The sequence below is a fragment of the Equus quagga genome, chromosome 2, assembly GCF_021613505.1.
Source record: "Equus quagga isolate Etosha38 chromosome 2, UCLA_HA_Equagga_1.0, whole genome shotgun sequence".
Lineage (NCBI taxonomy): Eukaryota > Metazoa > Chordata > Mammalia > Perissodactyla > Equidae > Equus > Equus quagga.
Genome location: NC_060268.1, coordinates 33,244,174 through 33,271,137, shown reverse-complemented (window position 1 = coordinate 33,271,137; position 26,964 = coordinate 33,244,174). Strand labels below are relative to the sequence as shown.

Sequence of the window (26,964 nt, the reverse complement as noted above, 5' to 3'; positions counted from 1 at the left end):
TTTTATTTGACTTAGTTGCAAAAGTAAAGGCAATTCTATTAAGAGACTCTATGTGAATTGCTCTGCAGATAAGACTGCCTGTTTTTTCTCTTAAGTTGAACAAGAAATAATGCTGACCCTAATTTAAAAAAATGAAATTACTGGTTGAAAATTTATGCCACAAATTTTAGATCACACATGAGTTAGGTGTGGGATACAATAACTAATCATGTCATTGTTCCTGCCAAGGGAGCTATGAGTCTCTCTTGCCAAAAAAAAGCCAAAAGGCAAGTAAGGCAACATACCTGACAACAGTAATTTCCCCACCACCATTCCCCAAAACATGTCTGGTGAAATCAACACATCAATGAAGAGGACATATTTAAACATAAAAGAGGACCAGAATTTGCTTCATAGATTTCTTTGCTTCATAGGTGACCATTCCTACGGCATCTTTCAGATAGGAATTCTAGGTCAAGCAATTGACACCTGATGAGGGAAATAAACTCATTAAAGCATGCTAATAATTACTACTGAACAAATCCCAATTCAAATATTGAAAGAAGGATATTGAGGTTATTTATGCATTCAGTCAATAAATATTTGTGTATACCTGTATATCTGCATGATATAATCATGGTTCAGTGCCAACTATCAGAACCTTGCTCAGTTTGCTCCAGCAATAGTAAGGAAGTAAGTGATTCTAGAAGATCCTCAGATTGTCTCAGGCCTAGAGCACCAATTAACATACAGCCAGTGACTCCTTTTGCTTCATGCCCTCAGTGCCCAAGCTGTGTAAAGGATGTCCAATGCAGAAGCAGAAGAAAAGGAAAGAAGTGCTCCTTGTCCAGAGGCTCAGAGCATTGCACGTCAATGTCAAGTCAAATGTTCCAAAAGAGAAAGAACTTCTCTGTGTCCTTGGCTTGTTGTGAAATGACTAACTTAAAAAATATGAAGACTCTCTCCCTTCATCTTAATACTGTAATACTTCTATCATTTTTATCACTTTCTCCCACATGGATAAAGATCTAGTCATACACTAGAAGGAAAAAGTGTTTTCTTTCTGAAGAGAGATATGTTTTTGTAGTTTTCTATGTGTCAAGGACAACTGAGCTCAGAAGGCATAAATTAGATTTATTTAGAGTTTGAATTTATACAAGAGTAAATCGTGACATTTTATTTCACTCAAGTTTGACCTTAAAACCGTGCCACTTTGTTCTGAAGGTGTATTTTTATTTTTGTAGATATTAGATTTATAGACCTTTTGTAAATGATAGATAATACTGTTTAGGTATAATTTAATCATTTAGCAAAGTGCTAATAACCGATTACATTTAGGAATGAACGTTTAGAAAAAACTTCAAAGTCCAAGTCTCTTTAAACCTACTGTGTTAGTGTTTACACGTATTCATCCACGGTGATTGTGCTACAATTACCTGGAAATAAATAGCCCCTAACTAACTCTGCCTGGTGTCTAGTCCTCTTTTCAACAATAGCTAATCAAATATGTTTAGAATGTAAAAATTAAAAGTAAATCTCATTCATTGTAGTCAACAATTCCAAAAGGTTTTTGTTGTTTTAGGGTTTTTTTTTTTTTTTGCAGAATATTATAATGCTTTCTGTAAGGCATAAAAACGTGTAGCACCAGAGACGTAAATATAAGAGAAATAAGTCACTTTCAATAATTTAGTTTAAAAACAATTAACTCTGGGTCATTTCTCAAAGTCAGTCTTCTATGTCAGGAAAATTGAGAGTAATTTAGAGAAGCATAATACCTTTTACTAAATATTTCAAATCCTTCATCTTTGTTATAAGTAGGTGAAGACAGAATTATTTAATAATAGCTCGGGCAATTCCAAGCTAGAACACCCACCTTGCAAACATCAATAACGGGTGAGTAAAGGGCTGCACACTTTCGCCACCCCACCACAACAAAGCTAAATTGGTGCCAGTTATGGACACTTCCTAGCTCTCATCTCTTCTCTATCCCTCCCATTCTTTATCTTCACGAAGATTGTGCACAAACCACACACACCAGGTTAGCAGACTTCTCCAAGATTGAGAGGGACACAGCTCCCTTCCATTTAATGAGGCTCCCAGTATACTAAAATTCCTAAATGTGTTAAAAGGAGTTACAAAATTTGTAGCATATCCTAAAAGTTCAGTCCTGACCATGAATCTCAGGGACAGTGTAGATGACCTCCTTAGGAGACAACATCAAGAATCTAAATTTGAGGCCCTTCATGAAGATGCCAACAGACCAAATGACTCTCCTGACTCTCTCTATCATTAGTCCTGCTATTGACTCCCAGCTTTCGTTCTCTTGCAGTTCTCTAACAGGTTGCCCTGCCACCAGTATTTCACACCTCCAGTCCCTCTTCCAGGAATGCTGCCAGAGTGATCTGTCTAAAAGGCCTGTTTGATCTTGTCATTCCCCTCATTAAGTCCCTCCTCAGATTCCCATTCATCTGTGCATAAGTCAGGCTGCTTCACAAGAGGACCACAGAAGTCGTTCTTGCTCCAGCCCAGCGCTGGCTTGCCCCTCCATTTCTGTCTCCCAGTGCACCCTTTCTCTCCCAGTCAGCCCCTGCACTCTGCATATTCTATTTGCTCACGCTGTTCCCTGAGCCTGGATTGTTCTCGCTCTCTCCCTCTGCCTACAGGATTCACCACAGCCTTTGCTGACCCCCTCAGGAGGTTCTGGCCACCTTCCTCTTTGGGCCCCCTTGTAGCCCAATTACCTTTCTCAAAGTCTTTATCACAATTGTGCTTAGCTGCTGATGAGTTTGACTCACCATACTACGCTTGGAGGCTCTTGAGGGCAGGACTGTGTTTTATCCATTTTTGCATCCTCAGTGCCTGGGGCACAGGGCATGCTAGATTAATACGTGTTACAGTATTTTCATCTTTGTTGTTGCTCTTCAGTTTACTTGACTTTTCCTCACTTGTTTCTTTCTTTTCCCCTTTCACCGTTCCATTTTTGAATTTTAAAAAGCACTTTAATGTTGGCTGATAAGATTTAAAATAATGTTATTCAAAGACTTTTATCATGGATAAGTAGAATTATGTTTTGAAGGGGAATTCCACATAATTTTTAAAAAGCCATCAGCTTCTAAATTCCTTGAGAAGACAAGCCTCTCCATGACAATTTCCCTACATCTCATCTTCCTGTACCAAAATTTGCTTCTCTTCAAGCACTAAGAGACAAGAAAATTTTAAGTTTTTATTCAATTTTATTATTTCTCTCTTTGGTTTTATTGCTGCAGTATTTTTTTCTGCTACTTGTTCATTTCAAAGATATAAAGTTTCTGCTACATTGTATTTTAAGTGACTTGCATGGGCTGGCCTGCTAACCCCCATACCATCCGTAATAGCTTTTTCTGCAGGGAAAAGTATTTTAAATGGCAGAAAATCTGCCTCAAAATTCTTTTGGAATTTAGCACATTTGTAGGTTGTGGATTCTCCACTGAGATTAGGAAACTGATATGTATTAATTTGAGTTGTTCATTCAACAATTATTTATTGATTAACAACATTTATCAGAATGAACCTTAGGCCCTGAGAACAGGCAGTGAGATGAATCAGGTCCCTACCTTCAAGGGGCTTACAATCTACAAGTAAATTTTGCTAAATATTGGCATTTTTCTCTTTCTACCTCTCCAGTATTTATTGCCCCTCATGAGAACAGATAAATTCTATTTATGATCTTTATGACATAGAAAATAGCTATTATGAGAATAATAAATTAAACTTTCATCCTTTTGAGAAACACTTCATAGATGTAAGAAACATTTTGTCATGTTTGTTTCCTTAAACCCTCATTTGAGATCATAATCATCTAAGAATGTTTTCCTTTTTTAGTGAGCTTCCCTCTGTCTCCAAGAGATTTGTGATATTTTGTTATTTCATAATATCTACATTGATTCTTGAACATCCTTTTGGAAGGATTCCTCAAACTATATGCTTATTTCTGCAGCCCTCTTTTTCTTCGGTTTAGACAAAAGAAGATGCACCCACCAGTTGAGACTGTCATTTATTGTCTTCCACCAAGAGAAAAAAGATAATGGGCCTGCAGATGTAAGGTCTTTAACAATGTACAATCCTAAGCATTTAATATGTGAATTAGTGGTCTTAAATGGTTATCCTTTAATCAGATCAGAATTATTCTTGGCAACTAATGGATGTATCTGTAAAATGGAATTTGTCCATTAATGATAGAAAGGTTTCTAAAGATCTTTTAACATGAGATAAATAAAGCAATAGATCAACAGAAGATAGGTACATTTCATGATAATCATTCTGTAAGAGCTATTTGAAGTAATAATTACCCACTCAAGAATGATGGGGGAATTTCTAATGGCTATCACTGTAAGAATCACTTACTATGTGGCAAGACAAACCTGCTATTTCCCCAAGCTTAAAATGAAAACATTCTTTAATGGGAAAATAATGTCTTAATTCACCATCTTAAAATTTTTAAATTAAATTAATAAAATGTAATGTTTTCCTGTCTACAGTTTTACTCATTATTTTCCTAAGGATAAGATTTTTTAAAATCTATCCTTCCTTGCATAAAAAGCTAGCAAAACACTGTATTCTTTTTCTGTTCCCATGAAAGCCCTCCTTCCATAAGACATACCTGATGTTTCCTGACGAAGTTATTTCTTTAACCATTTCAACTTTTGGCGGTCTTTTCCCCTAAATCTCCAGTTTCAGTTAGTTTATATTTTATGGCTTTTCCAATTGTGGAACCCCCTCTATGAAACAGGTCACACCACCCAGAAAACACAAAGAATGCAGTTTGCTAGTGCCACTCTGAGAGGAACAAAGAAGTCAGCTCCTACTGTTTAGAGTTGTATAAAGGGAAGGAAAATTGGCAGCATCTTTCTTGCCAGTTTATTCATTTGTTGGCTTATTTATTCAACTAGTATTTACTGAGTATCTATTGCTAGCTCAGGAAGCTGAAGTAAAGCCAGGGAATGTCAATGCACAACAAAAATTACTGTACAATGCAGGATGAAACACCAAAAGTTTATAGGTGGTGCTCCGGAAGCCTCAGGAAAAAGCACTAAGCCCTCACAACACTGTTGCAATTACAGTTAAACAGTTTTTGTCCTCTTAGTAAATTCTACTCTTCCTAAGATTTCATGGCTTCTCTTACAAGGGAACTTCTTAATTATACAAGTCTGTCAAAAGATAGAGCTGACTTCAGAGACTCTCATGGAAAGCTTCTAAAAATAACCCTTCATATGATTTTTAGAGCATCTTTAAACCTACTTTCCACTGTTACCCTGTCATCACTTTTATTGCCCCCAAAATGCATAGATCCTCAGCAATCATAGATTCAATGTTAATGATTTTTACAATTCTCAGGTGACTTCTGTTGTAAAAAACCCGCTGAATTTCAAGCATGCACGTATGCTTAAGACATCCATTGAATGAACCTAGGTAGGCCCCCTGGAATCTTATGCAACTAACTCAGCGAGACTTGTTTGAAACTAGATTTCTCAGTATGGGCTCCACGAAACCTAAAAGATATTCATCACAAGAAGAATTGATCCACCTCATGGGCCAATCAGACACCGGAACTCAGAATCTTGCCCTATTTGTTGTACTTACTCCTTTTGCCCTACTGTGGTCAGGAAGAAGATCCTAACTTGCATCTTAGTGACGTAGCTCCTCCTTGCTTGTCCAGCAATGGACTCAGCTTCTGTATTTTTCAGCTCTGATGGTCTTTATATATTGATTTTGACATGCCACAGACCCATAATGTGCCTTTTTTAATTTAAAAATTATATAATGTTTACTGTGTGTCAGACACTGTTCTTAGAACTTTGCAAATATAAACCCATTTAAGTAGTGATTTGTAGTTTTTCTGAAGCAAGAATTGGAATCACAGATACTTTTAAGAAGCATCACTTAACCAGTGAATGAACCAGCTGACTGCTCAGTATTCCTATCTCACCACCTAGCACCTTCATTACTATTCAGCTCTGTGTTTTACTTATCTTCAACAGTAACCATCATGAAGACTTTTTAAAAAAAATGCCTCAAAAAAGAAGGCCTACTGCTGGGGTTGTTGATAGAAATAAACAGGAAGCAAAGTAATTTGGAGAAATAATGTTTCTCAGCCAGAAAATAGAAGCTTTCAATAGATTAAATAGTGGAACGTTGAATTTGACAGTGGATCAGATGTGTAACATGCCACCATTCACAGAACCTCCTATGCAAAGCAAACAAAACCATTTCAGGGAGAAGTTTCATGTCCCAACCAATGTAATAGCTGCACGTCACGGGGAAGCAAAGTCAGTGAAAGTTGAATGTCACTGACTCGTGTTGGGAGGATACGTACCAGAAAGAACTATCCATGGGAAAATAACTGGGGAGAAAGCCAGAAGTCAGAATAAAACCAGAACAAACATTCCCATACACACAAAATCGGGCATTTGTAAAGGTTTCCCAATCTACCTTTGTAAATATTAAGGGTCTACCACACTGTTTGAGATGCTTGAATATGACATAATTTTTGTTACTCAATATGAATATTTCTTATTTTTTATTTTGGTAAAATATAACCAAACTTACCATTTTTAAGAGTCTGCTTCAGTGGTATTAGTGCATTCACATTGTTGGGCAACCATCACCACTGTACATCTCCAAAACTTTTTCATTATCCCAGACTGAAACTTTGATTCCGTTAAACAATAATTCCCATTCCTCTCTCCCCGCAGCCTCCGGAAACCACTATTCTGCTCTCTGTCTCTATGAATTTGATGACTCTAAGTACCTCATATAAGTGAACTCATACAATATTTGTCCTTTTGCATGTGGCTTCTTTCACTTAGCATAATATCTTCAAAGGTTCGTCCATACTGTAGCCTGTGTCAGAATTTCATTCCTTTTTAAGGCTGAATAATATTCCATCGTATGTATATACCACATTCTGTTTATCCATTTATCCATCTATGAAAATTTGAGTTATTTCTACCTTTTGGCTATTGAGTAACACTTTTGTGATCACTGGGTACAAATATCTGTTTGAGTCCCTGTTTTCCATTCTTTAGGGTACCCAGAAGTGGAATTGCTGGATCAATGCTAATTGCATGTTTAATTTTTTGAGGAACCACCATCCTTCAGCACAGTTTTAATGGAACTAATGCAGTTAGTATAATGGTAGCAAAGCTTAAGTGCAAATAATAATTATCCTCACTGTTGGTTTTAATAAAATAATTAAAACAAAAATCACACCCACCCTTTAATAGCTCTTATTTGCTGGTGCAAATATCTTGCACAAACTCCATTGCTTCTAATCTAGGATATCTATAGCCATATGTGCTCTGCTCTCTCTCTGGAAGCTGTCCATTGATTTTTATTGGTGATTCATGGCCTCTGAGCCTTAATTACTAATTCTATTTTGGTGGCAGAAACCCAAAAGCAGAAGAATTATCTACTGTGAAGTTTGTTCATCAGAATTTAGGTTCACATTTTCCTTTGCCTGTAGTTTTTACTTATTTTCTCATACAAGTCAGAAATAAATGATAGTTACGATCATGGTCTGTTGCCTTTTGATTTTGTAGATTATTATGCAATGTTTTTCTGTCCACATTTGTAAGGAAATAACGTACTTAAATTGGGGATCTTTTATCCTCCTTTGATTATAGCACTGTCAATTGTATTTTCAGTTGATTTCCTGAGTGTTTTAATGTAACAATACAAATATTGTCCATCATAAAGGTTTTTCAGAATCCTTTCAGATCAAAAGCTAGCTTGAATATTCAATATCCACTAAAATTATACATTTGTGAGAAATAACTTTTGATCTCAAAGTTTGTCTAAGAATCAAATGCCAGACAAGCTACTTTGTGTGTCTCTCATTAAAAGCAAAACCGTGGTGTGCTTTAATACAGTAATGTCAGTGATAAAATATGCAGGGAAAGCAAGGAATCGAAACAAAATTTAGGGAAACTTTTTTTCTAACTTATTTTATTTATGCATTACACTGCAGCCAGTAATGACCCAGATTTCTGTAGTAATATTTACTTAACTCTGAAAAAATGTGTAGCGAGCCAATCCTGATGGCCTAGTGGTCAAATTTCAGCACACTCTGTTTTGGTGGCCCAGGTTCGGTTCCCAGGTGCAGAACCACACCACTTGTCTGTCAGTAGCCATGCTGTGGTGGCATCTCATATAGAACTAGAAGGACTTACAACTAGAATATACAACTAGGTATTGGGAATTTGGAGAGGGGAAAAGAAAAAAGAGGGATTAGCAACAGATGTTAGCTTAGGGCAAATCCTTCCCAGCCAAAAAAAAAAAAAAATATATATATATATATATATATATATACGTGTGTGTGTGTAGCATTACATGTTGTAATAGCATAATCAAATTAGATATAATATTCTTATTCTGGGGCTATGACAATGTATTGCTCCAAATTGAAATCTGCTTAAGTTTATTTGCTTTAGAGCCTCAAATCACCTCAGATCTTTAAGTGTGTAGCTTTGTTTACTCTGAACCAAATATAATTTCCCTTTTAAGGATGGAGTGTCTTTAAAAGGCTCATTAATAAAATCCTAATGAGGTATCTTGGACTTTGGAGAATACTCATGTCATTTTTATGAGTTAAGTTCAAAAAGTTATAAGATATACAGATAAGATTTCCTATCAAATACACAACAGCAAAATGTTCCTGATAAAGTCAGAACATTCTAAAATAGTTGAAAACTTATCTAATGTCTTCGTAAAACACTGAAGCAATTACGCTGATACCTCATGCACCAAAGGTCTTATTTTCTCATTGTGACTTGGGTTCAGCTGACACACCTTTAGAAGAGAAATTGGCGCTCCTTGTTAGATTGTAGCCCAAATGGCCTTGCTATGTTAACTTTGAGGATGCAAATGGTCTATTTCTGGAACTGTGTAAATACACAAATAAAATGTATGCTGTTACAAAATGAAAGGACTAGTTGAAGAAATGTAAATATAAGAACATTAATAGGGATCCAAGATCTATAATAAGTTAAAGCTGAAACTGAAAAAAGAAAATCAGACAGTGCATAAATAATCATTGTAACAAAAGCAGAACTTGAACCCAACAACAATAAAATTTTACCTAAAGCTGTTAGTTGGCACAAATAGAGGATCAGTGATAATGGGAAGCATAAGAGGGGAGAGAAATTGTGGAGGCTGTTAAAATCGTCAAAGGTCAAAATACTTTTTTAAATTTAGCAGTAAATCCATTCTCCAACTAGGCTCACATGTGGCCTTATGCCCACTGCAGCTTCAAATTGGCAGCTTACTGTTTATTATTGGCATCTGAAATATTGATGGATACAAATCACAGACTCACTGATCCGCAAAGAACCTCAAAAAATTATCTGATCAGCACCCCCAAACACAGAGACACCGAAACCAGTTAAGGCAAAGTATCAAGTCTCTAATTTTAGAGGTCTTCAGGAAAATGGCTGCCGCCGTTCTTTCTGTTCAAAGATGACTGAAGACATTTACCTGTTTTGTTTTGTGGCCCCCAAGTTCAGAGCATAAACTACAATTCTGTTTAAATTAAACCAGCTTAGAAACTTTTTCCTCCTGCAAATTTCTCTTTTCTTTATTTGACCCTCAAAACTGCTGAGCTGATTTTAATTAAAAAGAAAAAAAAGCTTACTTTTTAGGCTATAACCCTGCGTGACGAATTCCAGCCCAAAGCAACATTTTATGATCCAGTGTCAAGTTCTTGAGAAATGAAAAATGAGAGGAAAGAGAGGTTTAACTGTAACATGGATATATTTTGAACTGGATATTAACCACTTGAATAAGGTGTGTGTGTTTAAGCATAAACACTGACTGTATTTTCCTTTTCTGATTTGAACACGCAAAGCCTTTTCTTTTCAGAATCAGCGGTCAAATGTATTTTGTACTGTGGACTTGAACTAGAACTCAAAAGTGGGGTGAAAGAGCATTAACCAGAAAGGAATTGATTTGAGGCTAGTTTTAATTAAAAAGAAAAATCCCACCGTCTATTCATTTTTAAAGCATGAATTGCGTTCCACACACAAATCCTTCATTATTCACATGTGGAAGTATGTGTTTAATGACTAAGTCTCCAAGGATTTATTTGATAGACTAATCTAAATTTCTTTCTTAAAAAGGCAAATGAAACGTGGTTTTTAATTCTTTAAAGGACCACTTACAAAGCATGTAAAAATATAACACAGGCTCTTAGTTTTTAAAACTCTATCTACAATTTGCCTATCCATTGGCTTGTTCATCTGGGTATCAGTAACGTACAGACTTGATCTAATAATGGCTAATTATGCAGTTGTTTATCAGCTCATTTGAAACATTTTGAGATTCAGTCTAGCTCAGCAAATTACTGTGCTTAAGGCAGTTCTATATTCTAGAAAATTATAATATCCCCAGAAGGCAAAGAATTAATAATAAAAATCCTCTTTTGTAAAAGATTATCATTGCAGAGCAAATGGAGCAGATCTTCCCTATCCTCCTGCATTTAATATTCTCATTTTTTCCCTGAAACTTTGATGGAGAGGCAATGAGAATATCTTTGTTTTATTAACTTATTAAGAGGCACATTTATAGAACTCGTGCACTATATTGATTCCGAAAGCTGCGGTGCGGCTAAGAGCCAATAATCACAGAAGAGCAGGACGATTCAATTTGTTATCCCAGAATGTTTCTGAAACTCAGTGGAGCCCAAATTTCCACCCAATTCAGAAAGCCTGGTTATTTAACTTTTCTAAGCCTCAATTTATTCATCTGTAAAATAGAGGTAATAACCAAAGTCTGACTCTGGATGTTGTGAGGAGCTCAGGAGCTGATGCAAACATTGCACCTCACACAATGCCTGCCTATAGTAGAGAGAGTGAGTTTGGGTTAGTATTATGGTTATTATTATCATTACCTCTTGTGGTGCAGGACTCAAATAAAGATGTATGCATTTAATTAGTCCTTTGCCTAACTGGTTATGCAACTTTTCAATAAAAATATTTTCATATCAGCTGAAAGTGGAACATGAACTTACTGCTCAAGCACTTTTTAGCCCAAAACTGCCTCACCAAGCTACCATCAAACCAGCTAGAATAGGTGGGCTACTACCATACAAGATAAAGCACCCAGACTCTAGCCTGGAGTCACGCCAAGCTCATAGCAGCTGGGCTTGACGACAGCATTTACAAAAGCACTTGGCGCCGCTTCTGTTGAACCGTGCCAAAGCATTTTGAACTTTTTCTTCATAATTCAGATTTTGTCATAGATTTTGCCACCTTCATTTCCTCCACATTGGATCATTGCATCATATTTTAAGAAGAAAAAAAATCTTTAAAAACTATCCACATACCTTAGCTGGAACATACGAGACTATTTGCTTTATAGCATTATTTGCACAGAATATATGTAGCATTTTATTTATTTTGTCAACCAGGACTACTTTTTGATTTCCCAAGAAAATTGAATGTGCTACCTTTAGTTTATAAATATGGTTGAAGCCTTTGTATATATATGTATACAAACTACATCTTCATTTGTATATTTGAAGAGTTCGGTTAATAGGTGCTCCTCAAAAACCAACTCTAAAGCTAAACTTTGGGGCTGATGGTGGCTCAGTTTCTTCTTGCAATTCTTGGCTTCTTAATATCTCCGCCACCCTTGGTTCAGGAAAACAATTGACATTATAGGGCATTTCAACTTGGTGGACAATGGACACACTGTTAAGCTTTTTCTGCCCTAAAATGTGAAAAGCAAACTATCTAAACAATAGGGATTAACTACACAAGTTAGCTGCTCTTCACTTCACTCTATCCCCAGTTCCCTTTCCTGATTTTAAAACATGCAAGCAATTTTTCTTCAATTTAAAAACACTCAGGAATAGCCTCTTCTCCTTCATTATTTCTCAAATTTTCCAAGGGAAAATGAAATCCATTCCAGGGGTTACATATGTAGAAGAGTAAAATAAGACCCGACAAATTAAAAGTCCCCGTAGGGTGCAGAAGCTAACAGCTGTAAGGAGCAGAGGCCTGCTAGAAGGCAGTGACTCCGGAATGCATTCTTATTCTGTAGACTAAAGGCACTTCAGCAGACTGGAGGAGAGTGTTTTGAGCCCTTTCCATCACTAGAAACTGTTAAAATGGGTTATTGTCTCTCTAGTTATTATAGAGGTGGTTTAGAAAAAGCTAACCTGGAAGGGGCAAGATGTCTTTCACCAAAGGTTTCCAGCATCCCAATCAAACCCATTACCACGGGGCTGTGAAAGCACCACCTTTTCATCACTACCTTCGCAGCTGTAGTTGTGCTGTTGTTATTGTTTAATCTCTCTGTATTCAGCCTGCTATAATCACCATAATTCACCCTAATGTTATGTGATTAGCAACCTCTGTTGTGGTGAGAATTAAACACCACTCACATAGCGCCTGTGACCTTTCACCCTTGGTGGAATGGGCCAGGGTTGCTTGGCTGAGAGACAAAAGGCAGAAACTCACACAGTGCCACCTGCACTCTCTCAGGCTGGGGGAATGAATGGAAAATTTCACTTTCCAACTGTTGTGTTGATCCCTCAGCAGTCGTATTACGAAAGTGCAATTCCTCCACCGCCCTCAAGAAGCCAATTTATTCTCATCCTGGGAAGATTTCAAGAGGATTTTGTAAAGTATTGCTGTAGTACCTTAACGCAGAAGGCAAAGTAATGTTTTTAATAGAAAGATAGTAGTTCTTAAATTTCATTTGCAACATCATCAGTAGATTAACTGCAATGTTGAACATATTAAGAAGAGGTTTGGGGAATTTGATGCCTCTTTGTCTTAGACTAAAGTCAGTACAGATACAACAAGTCATCTCAATGACAACAATTGGCAAGAATGTACAAATAACTAACCATCCTCTTTATCTAAAAGGACTACGTTTCCTTTGATGCTGGCGTCCTAAGTCATGTCGAACATTGTTAATCGTAGACACTGTAGCAAACTGTTATTTAATTCACCCATCTTTCAGATCTTAGAAAGAATTAGTCAGAATTAGAAAATTACTTCCTGACAACTAATATGGCAGGGTGAAAAGTGGTAAATTTTAAAATATATGAAAAAATAGGCATTTATAGAATGTTGCTATTTACCACGGCTATACCTTTAACCAGATTGACAATACGTAGCATGACAAGTTTAATTTTCTTTAGCACAGTGCAAATTCTCCGCATTTTTCCTAATTACCACTTCCTACAAGTCAGCGCAAATAGAAATAGACTCAGTTGGTTCAGCTCAATTTCCACAGCTTGACAGGCATTGATATCAAAATTAATTCTAAAATGAAACTTCATAAAAGAAAATTCTATTTGACAAAAGAACGATTGGGTTTGAATCACAGTTGCATTTGCATTGTGAAGTCCCATTTTTATTTTTATTGTATATAAAATAATGCCGAAGGAGAGATTGAATATCCAGAGAGAGTTCATTTGAGGCATCCTGATAGTATCTGCCATATGCAATGAGAGCAGAAGCCGTTTTTATGACATCTTCAGAACTTGAAGATTGAATTACAGTTTTAGTAATCATCAGTTCCCCTTCCCCGGTGTCGCTTTTTGGTAATATATTGCATAGAAAAGACTTATGGTTCCAGTTTTATAAGCTTGCAATAAAAATATAACAACTGTTGTATTAAATTATTTAAGTTGTAAACCATTGTGAAAAAGGAGAAAAAGTTTTCTCGACATGGAGGCTGAAAACCTGATTATAATGGAGAGCAAAACGTATTATGCTGATTATCCCAAGTTATTCCCAAGTTTAGCATATTGTAAATCTTCAAGCTATCTTTCGAATCAAGGTCTGGGTATATAGCATTCTTTTATTTGTTGCTTATTTAGAACTAGCCATGGCAAGAGAAAAATGGAACCTATGTGGTTCCGGGTTACCAATTTATTTTAGCAGAGCCAAGAGCACAAAGAAAGGAATAAGAGTAATATAGAAAGACTTAAGGTTAAGTAAAAGATGCTAACTGAAAGAAACCTAAATATGCAATGACTACAATCTTCCAGAGCAATATAGACTCTAGAGATTATCTAGTCTTTCCAGAAATTTTTTTCTATTTTATGTTGGTTTTATGGTCACTCAGGACCTCTACTTTCTAGCATACTATGCGATTCTGCTGTGGTGTACAAATTTTGCTGTGGGTTAAGATATATTCTCTTCTCCAGTATTCCTCCAGGGGTGTATTAGGTCTTCCCTTCCCAATGCCAGACTTCTTGCAAAACTTTCTGTCCATCAGTACCTGCTTTCCCTTGCTTTTATAAGCCCCACCCAGAAATCTAGGAGCATTCTCTGTCTTGGTCAGAATGTTGGCATTCCATGCTTTTGCACTCCCACACTCCTCTGCCTCCACAATTGCTGGATTGAAACATAGCTCAAATCAGTCTCACACACGCACACTTTTTGGCCACCCAGAAGAAAAAAGGGGTCCACTTGACTAAATAATCAGATTTTATTTCTCTAAAGGCAATTAGAATAAAGAAGCCATATATTTCCACCTGGTAAATCAAACTACACAGAGGATGCACAGTAACTGTGGGTTGATTGAACCTTATTGTTGTTCATATCAATAATTCTGGCATGCTTACCTGCTCTCTCTCACCTAGACTCAAAAGCAGCAAGCTGGCCATATTCTCACTTTGACGGTGATGATAATAATAATGTAACTTACATGTCCCGGGCACTATTGTTAACTTGTTTAATCCTCACAACATCCCAATTATTATTCTGATTCTACAGGTGAAGACATTTAAGTCTTGATCAAAATCACATAGCTAAAAAGTATCAGAATCATGATTCAAATTAAGCACATGGCATTCACGTGCTTACCAACTATACTAAGCTGGAATGATTCAATCTCTGTCATCATCACCAAAAGGAAAGAGTAGGATTGAAAAGAAGTGTGAGAGACCAGGTGTACCTCTCTTGTTTCTACTGTTCACTCATTCGTCATACATTTGTTGAGTGCAGGTAATGTGCCAGAGTCTATCCTTGGTCTGAGGATGCAAAGATGAACAACATATGGTCACTACCTTCACTCACCATTGGAAAGAAAACCCAGGTAAACAACTGCAGTTCAGTATGATGTTGTAATTGAAATGCATACAAGATACTGTGAGAGCACTGGGAAGAAAATAAAGCCCAAGGAATTCAATGCTTTCACTTGACTTATTGACAGCCTATCTCCAGGAGAAGAGTAGATCCTCTAGGGGAGAATCCAGAACAGCTTCATCTTCACTAAAGAAGTTTTATGAAAGTAACTGTCTGCTTTTCCCTCCCTGGACTAAGAAAGAAAACACTTAGCTAGGTCAACTCCATTCATTTACTTGAAATCAGAGGATCTTCCTTATTCCTTTCACACCTACAGCTATATGAGCCAGGAGCTCTCAGATCAATTTGGAGCAACTTGTGTCAGCAATCTGGAATTAGAAGATAACTCTCTTGGGCTACTTCCCTGACATCTGGAATCCCTGAAGATATATTGCTTCGTTTAATTAGAACCTTATATACCTTCGCTTCCAGCTCCACAGCAGTGAGATTTGAAATTAAGGAGCCATAGACATATGGATAACTAGTAACAAAACTACCAATACCTTTGGCCACCCCTAATGCATGATATCTATCATCAAGACATTCTACCAAGTTGGCTTCACTGCCAGTACATGGCCCAGTAGTAGAGAACCATGCTATTACCTCCACAACATCCAAAGATAACTGTAAGCTCCCTCTGAGAATACTTCAGAAAGTACAGATACTTCCCATTCTTTATATTATTAAGATACTTGAACTTGAGTTCACAGTATAGCAGTCAGTATAGGTACTAGTCACTATGTTTGGCTTCCTCGACATATGGTTTTATAGGAGAACCAGAATTTGAAAACACCCTAGTAACAAAGGCAGCAAAACTTCATGAATGATCCAGGATAGCTAAAATCTCTCTCGTTTTATTCTGAATAACCAAGGTTCTTTCCCCTTTAGCTGAGAGTGGCTACTATCTTTGTAATAAAAGTCTATTAATTTTTCTACCAAGACAGGAAAGAAACAAGGTGTTTGGCCCCTGGCAACAAAATCTATGGGACTACAACTCAAAAGATCTTAAAAACAAAGTTACCTTATTGACCTTGAATAAAGGAAGTTATTAGGAGCTTCAGCCAGATTGAGGGCTTAAGGGACGAGGATCTTCAGAGGGTTTCTTTGAGCCAGTGATGAGATCAGGGAGCCAAAGACGAGGGCATAAGTACTACCCAGCAGATTACTGTGGACGCCCAGGTTGGGGTTCAAAGCCTCCTAAAGACTATGAGCAAGTGAAGGATAGTCATCTAACCAAGAACTGCAGGGAACAGTATTTCTTCAGGAAAGCCTTCTCACTGTTGAGGACCTGGACCTGGAGCTTTTCTGTCATGAGAAAAGATAACATTATAACCTGCACTTTAGAAAAGACCTGAAAGGCAAACAAAGGAAGGAGATACACATACGTATAATCTCTAGAAAAGAAACATTTTCACAGTTTATTGTACAAAGAAAAGAATATATAATAGCTTGGGGCAACCAATCAGAGATCAACTAGTTTAGTTTGTAGGAAAATGTCATGCAGAGATAAATATTCGATCACTAGATACAGCAGCCCTGAAGATAGCAGCCGTTATTTCTTACCATAGGAGATTATAAATATGCACATATCTATGAATAATAACTAGGACTGCTGATGGTACAATAACCTCTCCCCTTACATATACCCTTAGACAGTAAGTGATAGAGTCTTTGACTATAAGGGACAATGAATCTATGCAAGGGACTTAGTTGAAAGTACTGGTTTGTTGCCCATCAGCTGTCAAATAGGCCTCTCAAAACTCTTCTGAGTATTGGAAACAGTGACCTGGGGGTGAAAGGCTCGTAGCCAGAAACTGATCCCTTGAGTCATCTAGGTCTCAATCCCCGATGATTTTGATTAATCCATGCTGACAAACCAGATTTGGATCAATAGAAATTATCTGTAACAAGAAACTAATTGTGTATTTAGTAAGTTCAGTGCAATTTTTGGTGGCTTTAAATTTATATGGAAAAGACCCTATTGACTTTTCAAATCAAAATTCATGCCACTTTAAGGTAATGTTGCCTTGGGTTATAAGAAAATATGATGTTCTACCTTCTCTCTTGGGTAATGTATGGTCCGAGGGCATCTAATCTCTTTACTCTTAAACTGTGAATTTTCTTTAATTGTTATTTATGGCGGCTTTAGATCTATTTACATAATGTAAAAAAGTGCAGAACATGTGGCTCTCATATTACTTTCATACACCATCCCTGTTTAAATGAAGCAGCAAATCACAGCCAATTTCAAGCCACGTTACTATCTCAGCTTAAATTATGCAGTGGCTTAGAATAGTAAAAAGATGTCCCTAAAGTTGCATCATCTTCAGGAGACAGGAGACCTCAGGTGTTCGAGAGCTGCTGAGAGGCCAAGTAGATGAACCAACGAACCAGTGTGGAATTTATATTGCACTTTTCACACAGGAAGATTATCTCGGCCTTCAGTACACCTATACGTGAATCCATGTGTGACGTCTAACTCTTTTCACTTAATTTCCTTACGGACCATTTTTCTGGAAAGGAAGATGAGAAATTTCAGCCAACCACAAATGGACTGAGACCCGCCAATCTCATTTCACATTGAGAGAGTGTCCCAGACAGAGTTTGAAACCAAGCTACAAAGGTGAAAAAAGAAAATGCTGTTAGAGCTAAACAGATGGTCCTTCATAGGAGCTATGTCATCAGCTAAACTGGGTTTGTCTTGGTAGCTAGGAGCAAGCCTTGCCTCATAATTCTTTGCAACTTAATATTACTAAAATCCTCTTTTTTAGCAGAAACTGCTAATATATCTAATAGAAGGGCCTTACTAATGATTTCACTCTCAAGGAGGAAAAAAGTCTAAAGGCCACAGCTTGAGGTCACAGGTCTGTGAGGGAATGCTAAAAGGTGTGTACTTTATCAAATGCAGGAACTACAAGAAGCCTTCACCTCTTAACCAGGTTGCTCTTTTTGAGGCCAAAAACAGAACTGTTCAAACCATTCTTTGCCTTAAATGGATACAAACCCTTCTGAGTATTCACTATAATCCTCTAGCATTCCTGCATTAGTTATATTAAGGATTTTAAATAGACTATTAATGTTCATTCTGAATAGTTGTACCGCTGTCCCAAGCATACGTAGGGCAATAGGTGAAAGGGCAAAGAGCCCTTGTTTAATAGAATTTACATGCTGTGTGAGTCTAAATTGTTTAGCTGCCTGGTAGAATTTTTGTAAAGCCTAGAATAAATATCCATAAACTTAACAGATACGAAGGAGAACTAAAAAGCTGCTTGTTTTATTTCTTCAAAGGTCACACTTTTTTTCCCATGACACAACAGTAAATAGCATGATAAAATGCCTTCGATATATCATAAATTATGGAAAATAACCATTGGCTTTTAAGGATAGTTTGAGATATAAATACTTTGAGATTAATGTTGTAGATGCTCTTCAAATATGAGTGAAAAATAGTGCCAAACTCATCATTGTTCAAATAAACCATGAATGTGATATAAGTTAAAAATTATAATGATGTTAGTCAGACTTAGGAAAAAGTAGTGCTAGAACAGTCCAATTTGCTCATAAAATAGATTGGGTTGAGATCGTACAAATTTGAAAACCACTAGTGGTGGACCCAATACCACTATTAATATATCTGAAAATCTGTTCGATTTTGTCCTCTGGATGTCTCCAGATTATAAATTGCCTGGTTCAATGGCCCCACCTTATAGATTCAAGTAACCCCTCAGCTCACTAATGTATTTAACAACTATCCTATATCATTTAAAAGAAATAAAGGAGTAGAAGCAACTTTAAAAAGACAAAAGACAGTATCCTAGACCCTGTTCAAGAATAAATACCTATTCTCCAATCTACACGTCCAGCCCTGACTCGTCACAAAGCCCCATTCTTGTGTGTCATCTATGTATAGCGTCTCTCCAGGTGAATTTTCCTCAGTGTCTCAAACATTATAAACCAGGAGTAAGCAATCTATGATCTACAGCCAACTCTTGCCAGCTGCCTGTTTTTGTAAGTTTTATTGAAACTCAGCTACACATATTCACTTACATATTGTCTGTGGCTCCTTTTGCCCTACAATGACAGAGTTGCATAGTAGCAACAGAGACCATGCAGCCCACAAAGCAAAAAATATTTACTACCTGGCCCTTTACAGAAAAAAATTGTCAACCCATTTTAAACACAAAAGAGAACTGAGGATCTTTTCCCAAAAATGTGTGCCGCTTCTCAGTTCCTACTATTACAACGCTAATTTGGGAGCTTATCATGACACGTTCATACTATTGCAGAGCCTCCATTCTACTTATATATTACTGCATAACAGAATACTCCAAAACTTAGTGACTTAAAACAACCATCGTTGCATTATGTTTCATGATTTTGTGGATGAGAAATGTGAGCAAGGCTCAGCTGAGTGATTGTTCTGCTCCGTATGGCATTAATGAGAGTCACTCAACTGGAATTTATCTGGCAGCTGGCCTGTCTGGAGGGCTCAAGGCAGCTCACTCACATGTCTGGTGCCTTGGTGAGGACAGTTCAACAACTGGATTCACCTGGGCCCTTTGTCTGCCCTGTAGTTCAGGGTCTTTCCACATGACCACTTCAGCAGGATGGTTGAACTACTTACATGGCAATTCAGGGTGTCAAGGTGGAAACTGCCAGTCTTCTTTTTTTGTTTTGAGGAAGATTAGCCCTGAGCTAACAACCGCCACCAATCCTCCTCTTTTTGCTGAGGAAGACCAGCCCTGAGCTAACATCTGCACATACCTTCCTCCACTTTATATGTAGGACACCTGCCACAGCATGGCTTGACAGGTTGTGTGTAGGTCTGCACCTGGGATCCGAACTGGCGAACCCCGGACCACTGAAGCGGTACATGCGAACTTAACCACTGGGCCGGCCCCCTGCCAGTCTTCTTAAAGTCTAGTCCTGGAACTGGCACAGCATCACTTCTTCCACAGGCCAGCCCCAATTCAAGGGGAGGAATGTCCAGAAGTTGGGGCCACCTTTAATCACCTACCACCTCCTAACTTGTCTCCCTGCCTGAAATCTTTTTCCACATCTGGCCAGCTATTCCTAAAATACCAATTTTATTATGTCTGTTCTCTTCCCCAAAACCTAAAATGGCTTCCTTTTGCCTGTTTGGTCTAAACTCCTCTCCCCGGCACTAAAAACCTATTATATAATAGGGTCCTGCTGTAACAATCTCACTTTATTTTGTATTAGTCCCTTTGCTGATTATTAGCCTGCTTGCTCTTATAAATATTCCTTGCTTTCACCTACTCTGTTCTGTATCATAAGGAGATTGACCACTGCAGACTGTTTTTCCTAGCTCATTGTCAGCTTCTGTCTGGGTCAATGGGAGACACTTCCAGGAGGTTGCAGGGTAGCAGGCAGGGAGAAGCCAGGATATTTCTCTTCTTCTCTCTGCTCCATTTAGATCTCTGGCAGTAATTGCATTTTTATTCTTCCATTGTTCTAGCACCCACTGGGTAGGCCTTCTCTAGTTCCATCTCCATGGGCTGGCCCTGGTCCCTGAGCTCCAGAAAATCTTCTCCCTTGTCCTTCCAACCCAAGGATTGTTGGCATCTTCCTGAGGTTGTTAATCTCTAAATTAGCCACAAGATCTCCTGTTTGTCATTTCGGGTCTTCATCACCAGTAATATTAATTCCCTCTGTTAAATTCCTCCTGTGCTAAACTCTTAATATGGCTTCTATTCTCCTGATTAGACCCCAAGTGATACAGCCCTCAACACAAAGCATCCACTCAAGGCAGGGCATTTTCCTACCTGGACCTCAGCCCCCATGCGCCTGTCATGATATTTTTGACCTGGACATCTGGCCTCATTCTTAAAAGCCCAGCTCAAGCTCCATCTTCCTTAGAAAGCCTTTCAACATCACCCATCCATCCTTCCTTGGTGACTTCCACTGTGTATATCTTTCCAGTTCGTGACTTCACTGAGGATGCCTGTGCTTGTTTCCTGTTCCCCAGAGTTTCCAGCACAGTGTCAGTGCACTCTAAGCACTCAATAAATGTTTAATAGGCTTTAACTTATGACTTCTTTGTTTCAATATAATATCTCCTAGGTCTGACTAATTTCTGTTAGTCAGACAGTCTGCACTCCTGAACAGCTTCCCAAGTGAATTTAGGAGTGCTTTCTGTCTAGTGCTACTATTACCTTTCAGCAGCCTGGATGAACATGTTATTATAACGGACAGAGAGAGACAGAGTCATTGGAGTTGGGGCGAGGACACGGTATAACTCAGTATCCTATATGAAGTAGATATCAAATAAATATTAAATGAAGAGGATAAGCCCACATCATGACTGATGGATTTGTGTGGAGAGGCCAATGAATGATATTTTTAAACATGACTCAGTCCTGCAGACATTTTTATAAAGTATAATTAATTCTGGTATTAAAGAACAAATATAATTGACTTCATATCTCTTTAAATAAAATCGTAATAAGGGGGGGGAAGTTCCATAGAAAAGATGAAGTATAATTAGCTAATTTAAGATTTAATCTCTTAACTGTCTCACGTTTCTTATACCCTGCGTCCATATTTTGTTTACTTTGTTTCCCTGGCACCTTAACAATGCCGAAGCATGAAGCGTGTTCAATAAATGTCTTAATTGTTTGAAGCTACCTACCTGCCATGCTAGTACTCATCTGCTGTAAAAGTATTTCAAACAGATGATGTTCCTGCCTTCTAGTTGCGAAATTGTCTTAAGAAAGATACTGTTTTAGGGCCGGCCCCGTGGTCGAGTGGTTAAGTTAGCGCACTCCGCTTCAGCGGCCCAGGGTTTTGCTGGTTCGGATCCTGGGCACAGATATGACACCGCTAGTCAGGCCACGCTGAGGCAGCGTCCCACATAGCACAACCAGAAGGATCCACAACTAGAATATACAACTATGTACTGAGGGGATTTGGGGAGAAAAAAGCAGAAAGAAAAAAAAAAGAAGATTGGCAACAGTTGTTAGCTCACGTACCAAACTTTAAAAAAAAGAGAGAGAGACTATTTTAGGCAAAATTGTTCCAATTAAGGGGTTATATTTTGCAAAAAGAATTAAAAATAAGAAAGTTTGCTGTGGTATTTACTGCTTTTGAGCCAAAAAAGTGTATGTATTTTGGACTGGAACATGGCCCAGTTTGTGTTCTTAAGATCCAGTATTACCTAACTCAGCTTCTGGTATCCAATATGACATCAGAAGGAGCCTTGCCTTCTCTTGCAGAGAAACCTAATGGCTGGCTAATTTTGAAAATGCATTTCTTCCCTGCTGCTGTTCTTAAGCACAGAGACAGTCATGTGAATGCTTTGCGAAAAAGGCCTCAAGCCTCCTCGTTTCACCTTTTCACTGCACTGCCAATCATTTAGAGGGCAGACTTGACCTAGACAGCTTTAATTAAACTGTACCAAGGATGCAGATAGATGTCAATGGAAATGATCCATAACATGAGGCTAAGCATGTATTTAACAGTGTTCCGTCCACTTCAATCACCTTCTAGCATTTCAGGGGCTTTATATTCATGTAGCAAAGACTGAATGTGTGTATGTGTTTTTTTTTAATCCATCCCATTAGTGGCCATATGCTTGAGCTTCAGTGGATACAAGAACTGTCTGCAATCTGCCAGGGATTTAGGGACATCAATAATTTGTGAATAGTCATGTTGGTACTGGTCGAAGGGTTAAGTGCTCTGCACACCAGGGGCACCTCTTTTGGGATTTGAACTCTTAGTTGACTGTTAGGAACCTTATCCCCTGTGAGGCTTCCTGCTACATGCTGCTTGTCAGATGCATCCAGCTGTAGCTGGGAAGCATTATTAGCTGTGGGATTTAAAGATCTGTGTTAAGTACTGATAGAATGGTGTCTTTGAGTTAAAAGGCAGGGAGAGGATATTGTGGCAACCTCAAGGAGGTTTTACTGTTCCATGTTAAGCATATGTTCTTTCCTTTTTCCTATTCTTTCATATGTTCCTTGCAAATAGATAACACAATAGCCTTTTGAAAAAGAGTTTATATTTAACATTTGTTCCTACAACTTGCTGATAGATTAGATTGCCTCAGCCAAAGTGAAAAGATAAATGTCTCCTTAAAATAAGAGCAATTTTGGCATGAAAAGCTTTTCTTCCCATTCCCCTACCCAGAGGCTGAGGAACAGCTAACATGAATGATTTTCGAAGTTTAACTCATTTTACTGGTTGCATAAAGATTTCTCTAATATAGTTGTTTTAATACCAACAGCAACAGAGATCATATAAAAACTTCTGCTTTATGTGCTAGCCTATAACTTCATGTACACCCGAGCTTTGTCTGCCTTGCTCACTATTGTAGTCCTTGCACTTGCACAGTGCCTGGCAGATAGTACTTGATAAATGCTTGCTGGATGAATGGATGGAGGGATGGATGGATGGATGGAGGGAAGAAAGCGGAGAGGGGGAATTTGAGGTGGGGGCGGGGACATGGGAAAACAGTTTTGTCAGTCTGAACTGCATGCAAGTAGTTGCTCTCTAGTATTTTCTAGAAGCTGTTTTTGGATCTGGGAGTGGATGTTTAGCAATAAAATGTGTTTCAACAGTTTTAATGGGTATGGATTTCAGAGCTAACTTACATTATTATGACCTCTTAGTAATAGTAGCACTTAGTTTCCTTGTTGGATAAATGATAGGAATAATTATGTTGTGATGACAGGTTTCCATGAGATTACTTTTTTCTACCACATATCTAGACGTGGTTTTGTTTTAATATGACTGAATACTCCCGTAGTAAGTGTACTGTGGTTTCATTAAGGAGGGTAATGATTATTAAGCAGAGGGATCTTTAGTCTTTCTCTCTTTGAATATCTAACTGATCTTAAAGATAAAGACAGCTTGTCTAGTTGGCAGTTGATAGTCTATATGTGTTTGTTTCCAGTAATTCCAGCCTTGTTACCCTGGAGTAGTTTTACCCATCCCTTAATTGTCCCTAGCTGATGTCTAGAAGGTCTTTTTAAACTTCTTAACCGCACAATGAGGCCTCAGTGGACACCTAGATTGTGTCTGCTTGGGAAAATGCCAAGCACTAATGAGTATTTTGTTTAATGTAATGGAAACTGAAAGCGCACGGCTTCTTCCTTGACTGATCAATGCCGACTTCTGTTGTTTGAATGTATCTATACATTCTAAATTCTAGAAGAAAGGTCACAAGAGGGCAGAGCACTTAGTGTCTGCCCAGGAAGAACTTGAAGACTCAGAAGTTGTGTTTATATGGGGCTCAGCATAGTAGAAGTACCTGAGTGCATACTTTCGTCCCTCCCCGCTATGTTAGATATGGCATCCTTTCTTTCAAATCCCGTAATCTTAAGCTTTTTCATGTCAATTTGAAAAAATAACAATAAGGGAATGAATTATGTTGTTAAATTCTAGGCCAGGCAATATATACTTCTATGTAATTATTTATTTCGCCATGATTTTATTATTATAAAATATTTGGTATATATTATATTTACTTTACTATTTGCTTTTTTCCAAGTTCAAATCCAAAGTGTCCAACACAAAGTTTAAAATAAATAATTAAAACCCTATTTCTTAGTTACAATAAAAAGTCAGATTTGCTGAAAAGACAAACCTTAAGCAATTCAGTAGGCCAACATGATCAAGTATGTTTGAGTGAAGAATAATGAGTTCCATGTGGTACTAATGCTCTACACGCAGCTAAGTGGAAAGGGTAGAGGGTGTTTCTGAGATTTCATTGAACCATATCTGGTTGAATAGATACAGAGCTCTGTTTAGTAGTACTTATAATTTATAGCCTACTTGAATGTGCTAGGTAATTTTCAAAAGTAAAGATTTCAAGCCATTTTAAAACTCAAAAGAGATTTACCTCTCATCTAGAGCTTCCTGGGTTTAGAAATTTCATAAAAGGTCTGTGTAGATTGTAAGAAAAGATGGGGTTTGAAGCAGGAGAACAGAAATAATTTAATTTCTCGACTTTGAGTATAATGACTCACTTTCTCTTCATTTATTTCCAAGCCATCCCCTCCTTCAATCATAATATCTCATGCCTTTGGAGACTCTGGAACTATGCAAGCCTCCCCAAATTAGAGTTTATAAAAGAAACCTTGCCTGACCCTTAATAGCTGCTACTTCACCGAAACACTGCAAGACCTAAACTAAGTTGCTTATTACACCAAACATGAAGTCCCTTGACCCTTAAGGTTCAATATTGATCAGCCCTACTTCTGTCAATACTCACCTCTAGTGTCAACGATTTACAATGTGGAATAAATTCAGGAAGGGATAGTCTTCTTAACTCACAGACGTTCAAAATATTTAATTCATATGCATTAAAATTTTTATCCAGTTAAATAATTTGCTTATTTCTTCCATATTCTTAATTAGCTATCGGAGATTAGACATCATTGTGAGTAGATCATTAAATGTCCTCACAATAGGAAGTTAGCTATAAATGATCACTACATTGGGTATAGAATTCTGGTAAAAAATCTTCACTGATAAAATGTTACTCTAAAGGAGACTTTTAAAGCAAATGTACTTCAAATTCAAGAAAAGTGGCTGAGCTATTTTTTAATCCTGAGACCATGGGGAGAAGGAGGGAATGCTTTTAAAAAGAATATTCAAGTGCTGCTTTGCCCTTGGATAATGCAATAACAGGTTCATTTTTTAAGCTGTGGTATTTTTCAGATTGTCAAATATGTATCAAAGAGTTATTCTCTTGGCAAATTTTATGAATTTCAGCTCTGTTTTCTTGACAATTTAAAATTCAATTATCCAATTATAACTAAAGGTCATTAGTCTAATGTGGCAACTTTGTGACAGTTTTAGTTAGAAGAGAATTTCTCGGTTTAGAGAGGAAATTCTACCATATGAGAAATTTTCATTGTACTTAGAAGTTGGATGATATTTGAAAAGATTTATGTTTTCTTCTTGTGCGTTTATTATTTATTAATAAAAATATACACTTAATATTTCTTCCAACCCCATATTTATAATGTACAGCAGTATCCCATGCTTCACTTCTATGATTAACATCATCAAATTAACAGCAAATGCCTTCTGATATTGCTGGGTTTTATCATCATTAAATTTTGTCTTAAATGTTTCTTTAGGGTTGCTTTCATTTGTTTTATCTTAAATAACCTTAACCTGATCATCATTTCCAGATCTAGGGAAAGGCATTTTCATTTCAATCATGTTACAAGTAGAATTTCTGCTAAGATGAAAAATTGGAGACCTGGAAAATATTTTAACGTTAGTCCCATTTGGTGTGATAACAGAGAACTTCTCAGGCAAAACATACCACAGAACCAGACACAATGGGTGCTAGATATCAGACCCGTACAAGATACAAGAGTCCTTATGCCTGTCTCACCCCCAAAGAAATGGACTTTGCAGTGGTAGATAAATATATTCAACAACTATTGCTTGTGCATCTGCTCTGTGCAAGGTCAACACTGAAAACTCACCATTGTTCTATTTTTGCCTTTTAGAGTTCCAGACATTGCTGGAAACAAAGGTGGACAAGATGGCACCCACACTGGTTCTGGTACCGTGACCCATTTACCTAGAGGAGAAATCCTCCCTGTGGCATGCTGGCTGAGAACTTAGACCACCAAACAAGAACTCCACCACTCTGCTTGAGGAGTAAGCTCTTCACACTGTTCTCAGCAACGTTCTGAAGTGTCTTGTCTCACTTGTACAAAGCTGGCCTCAGGATTTTCATACTGCAGTTCACTTGCTAAGCAATGAGATCCAAAATAAACTTTTCTACCCAGATATAAGCATATGTTTTGCTTCAAGGGTTCAAAAATATTCCCTATCAACACAAACTCCCTGAACTTTTAGCTCCCTGTTAGATCTGTCTTCT

At 37.6% G+C, this 26,964-nt stretch overlaps 1 protein-coding gene across 1 annotated transcript in view; it reads left to right on the top strand.

Moving 5' to 3' along the window:
• The window catches only part of LOC124235121 (uncharacterized), a 71,915-nt gene extending 45,218 nt beyond the window's left edge, over window positions 1-26,697 (top strand). The window contains exon 4 of the mRNA XM_046652736.1: window positions 26,588-26,697. Coding sequence (XP_046508692.1) covers window positions 26,588-26,652 — 65 coding nt within the window. The 3' untranslated portion in view covers window positions 26,653-26,697. The remainder of the gene's footprint in view (window positions 1-26,587) is intronic.
• Window positions 26,698-26,964: the final 267 nt, after the last annotated feature.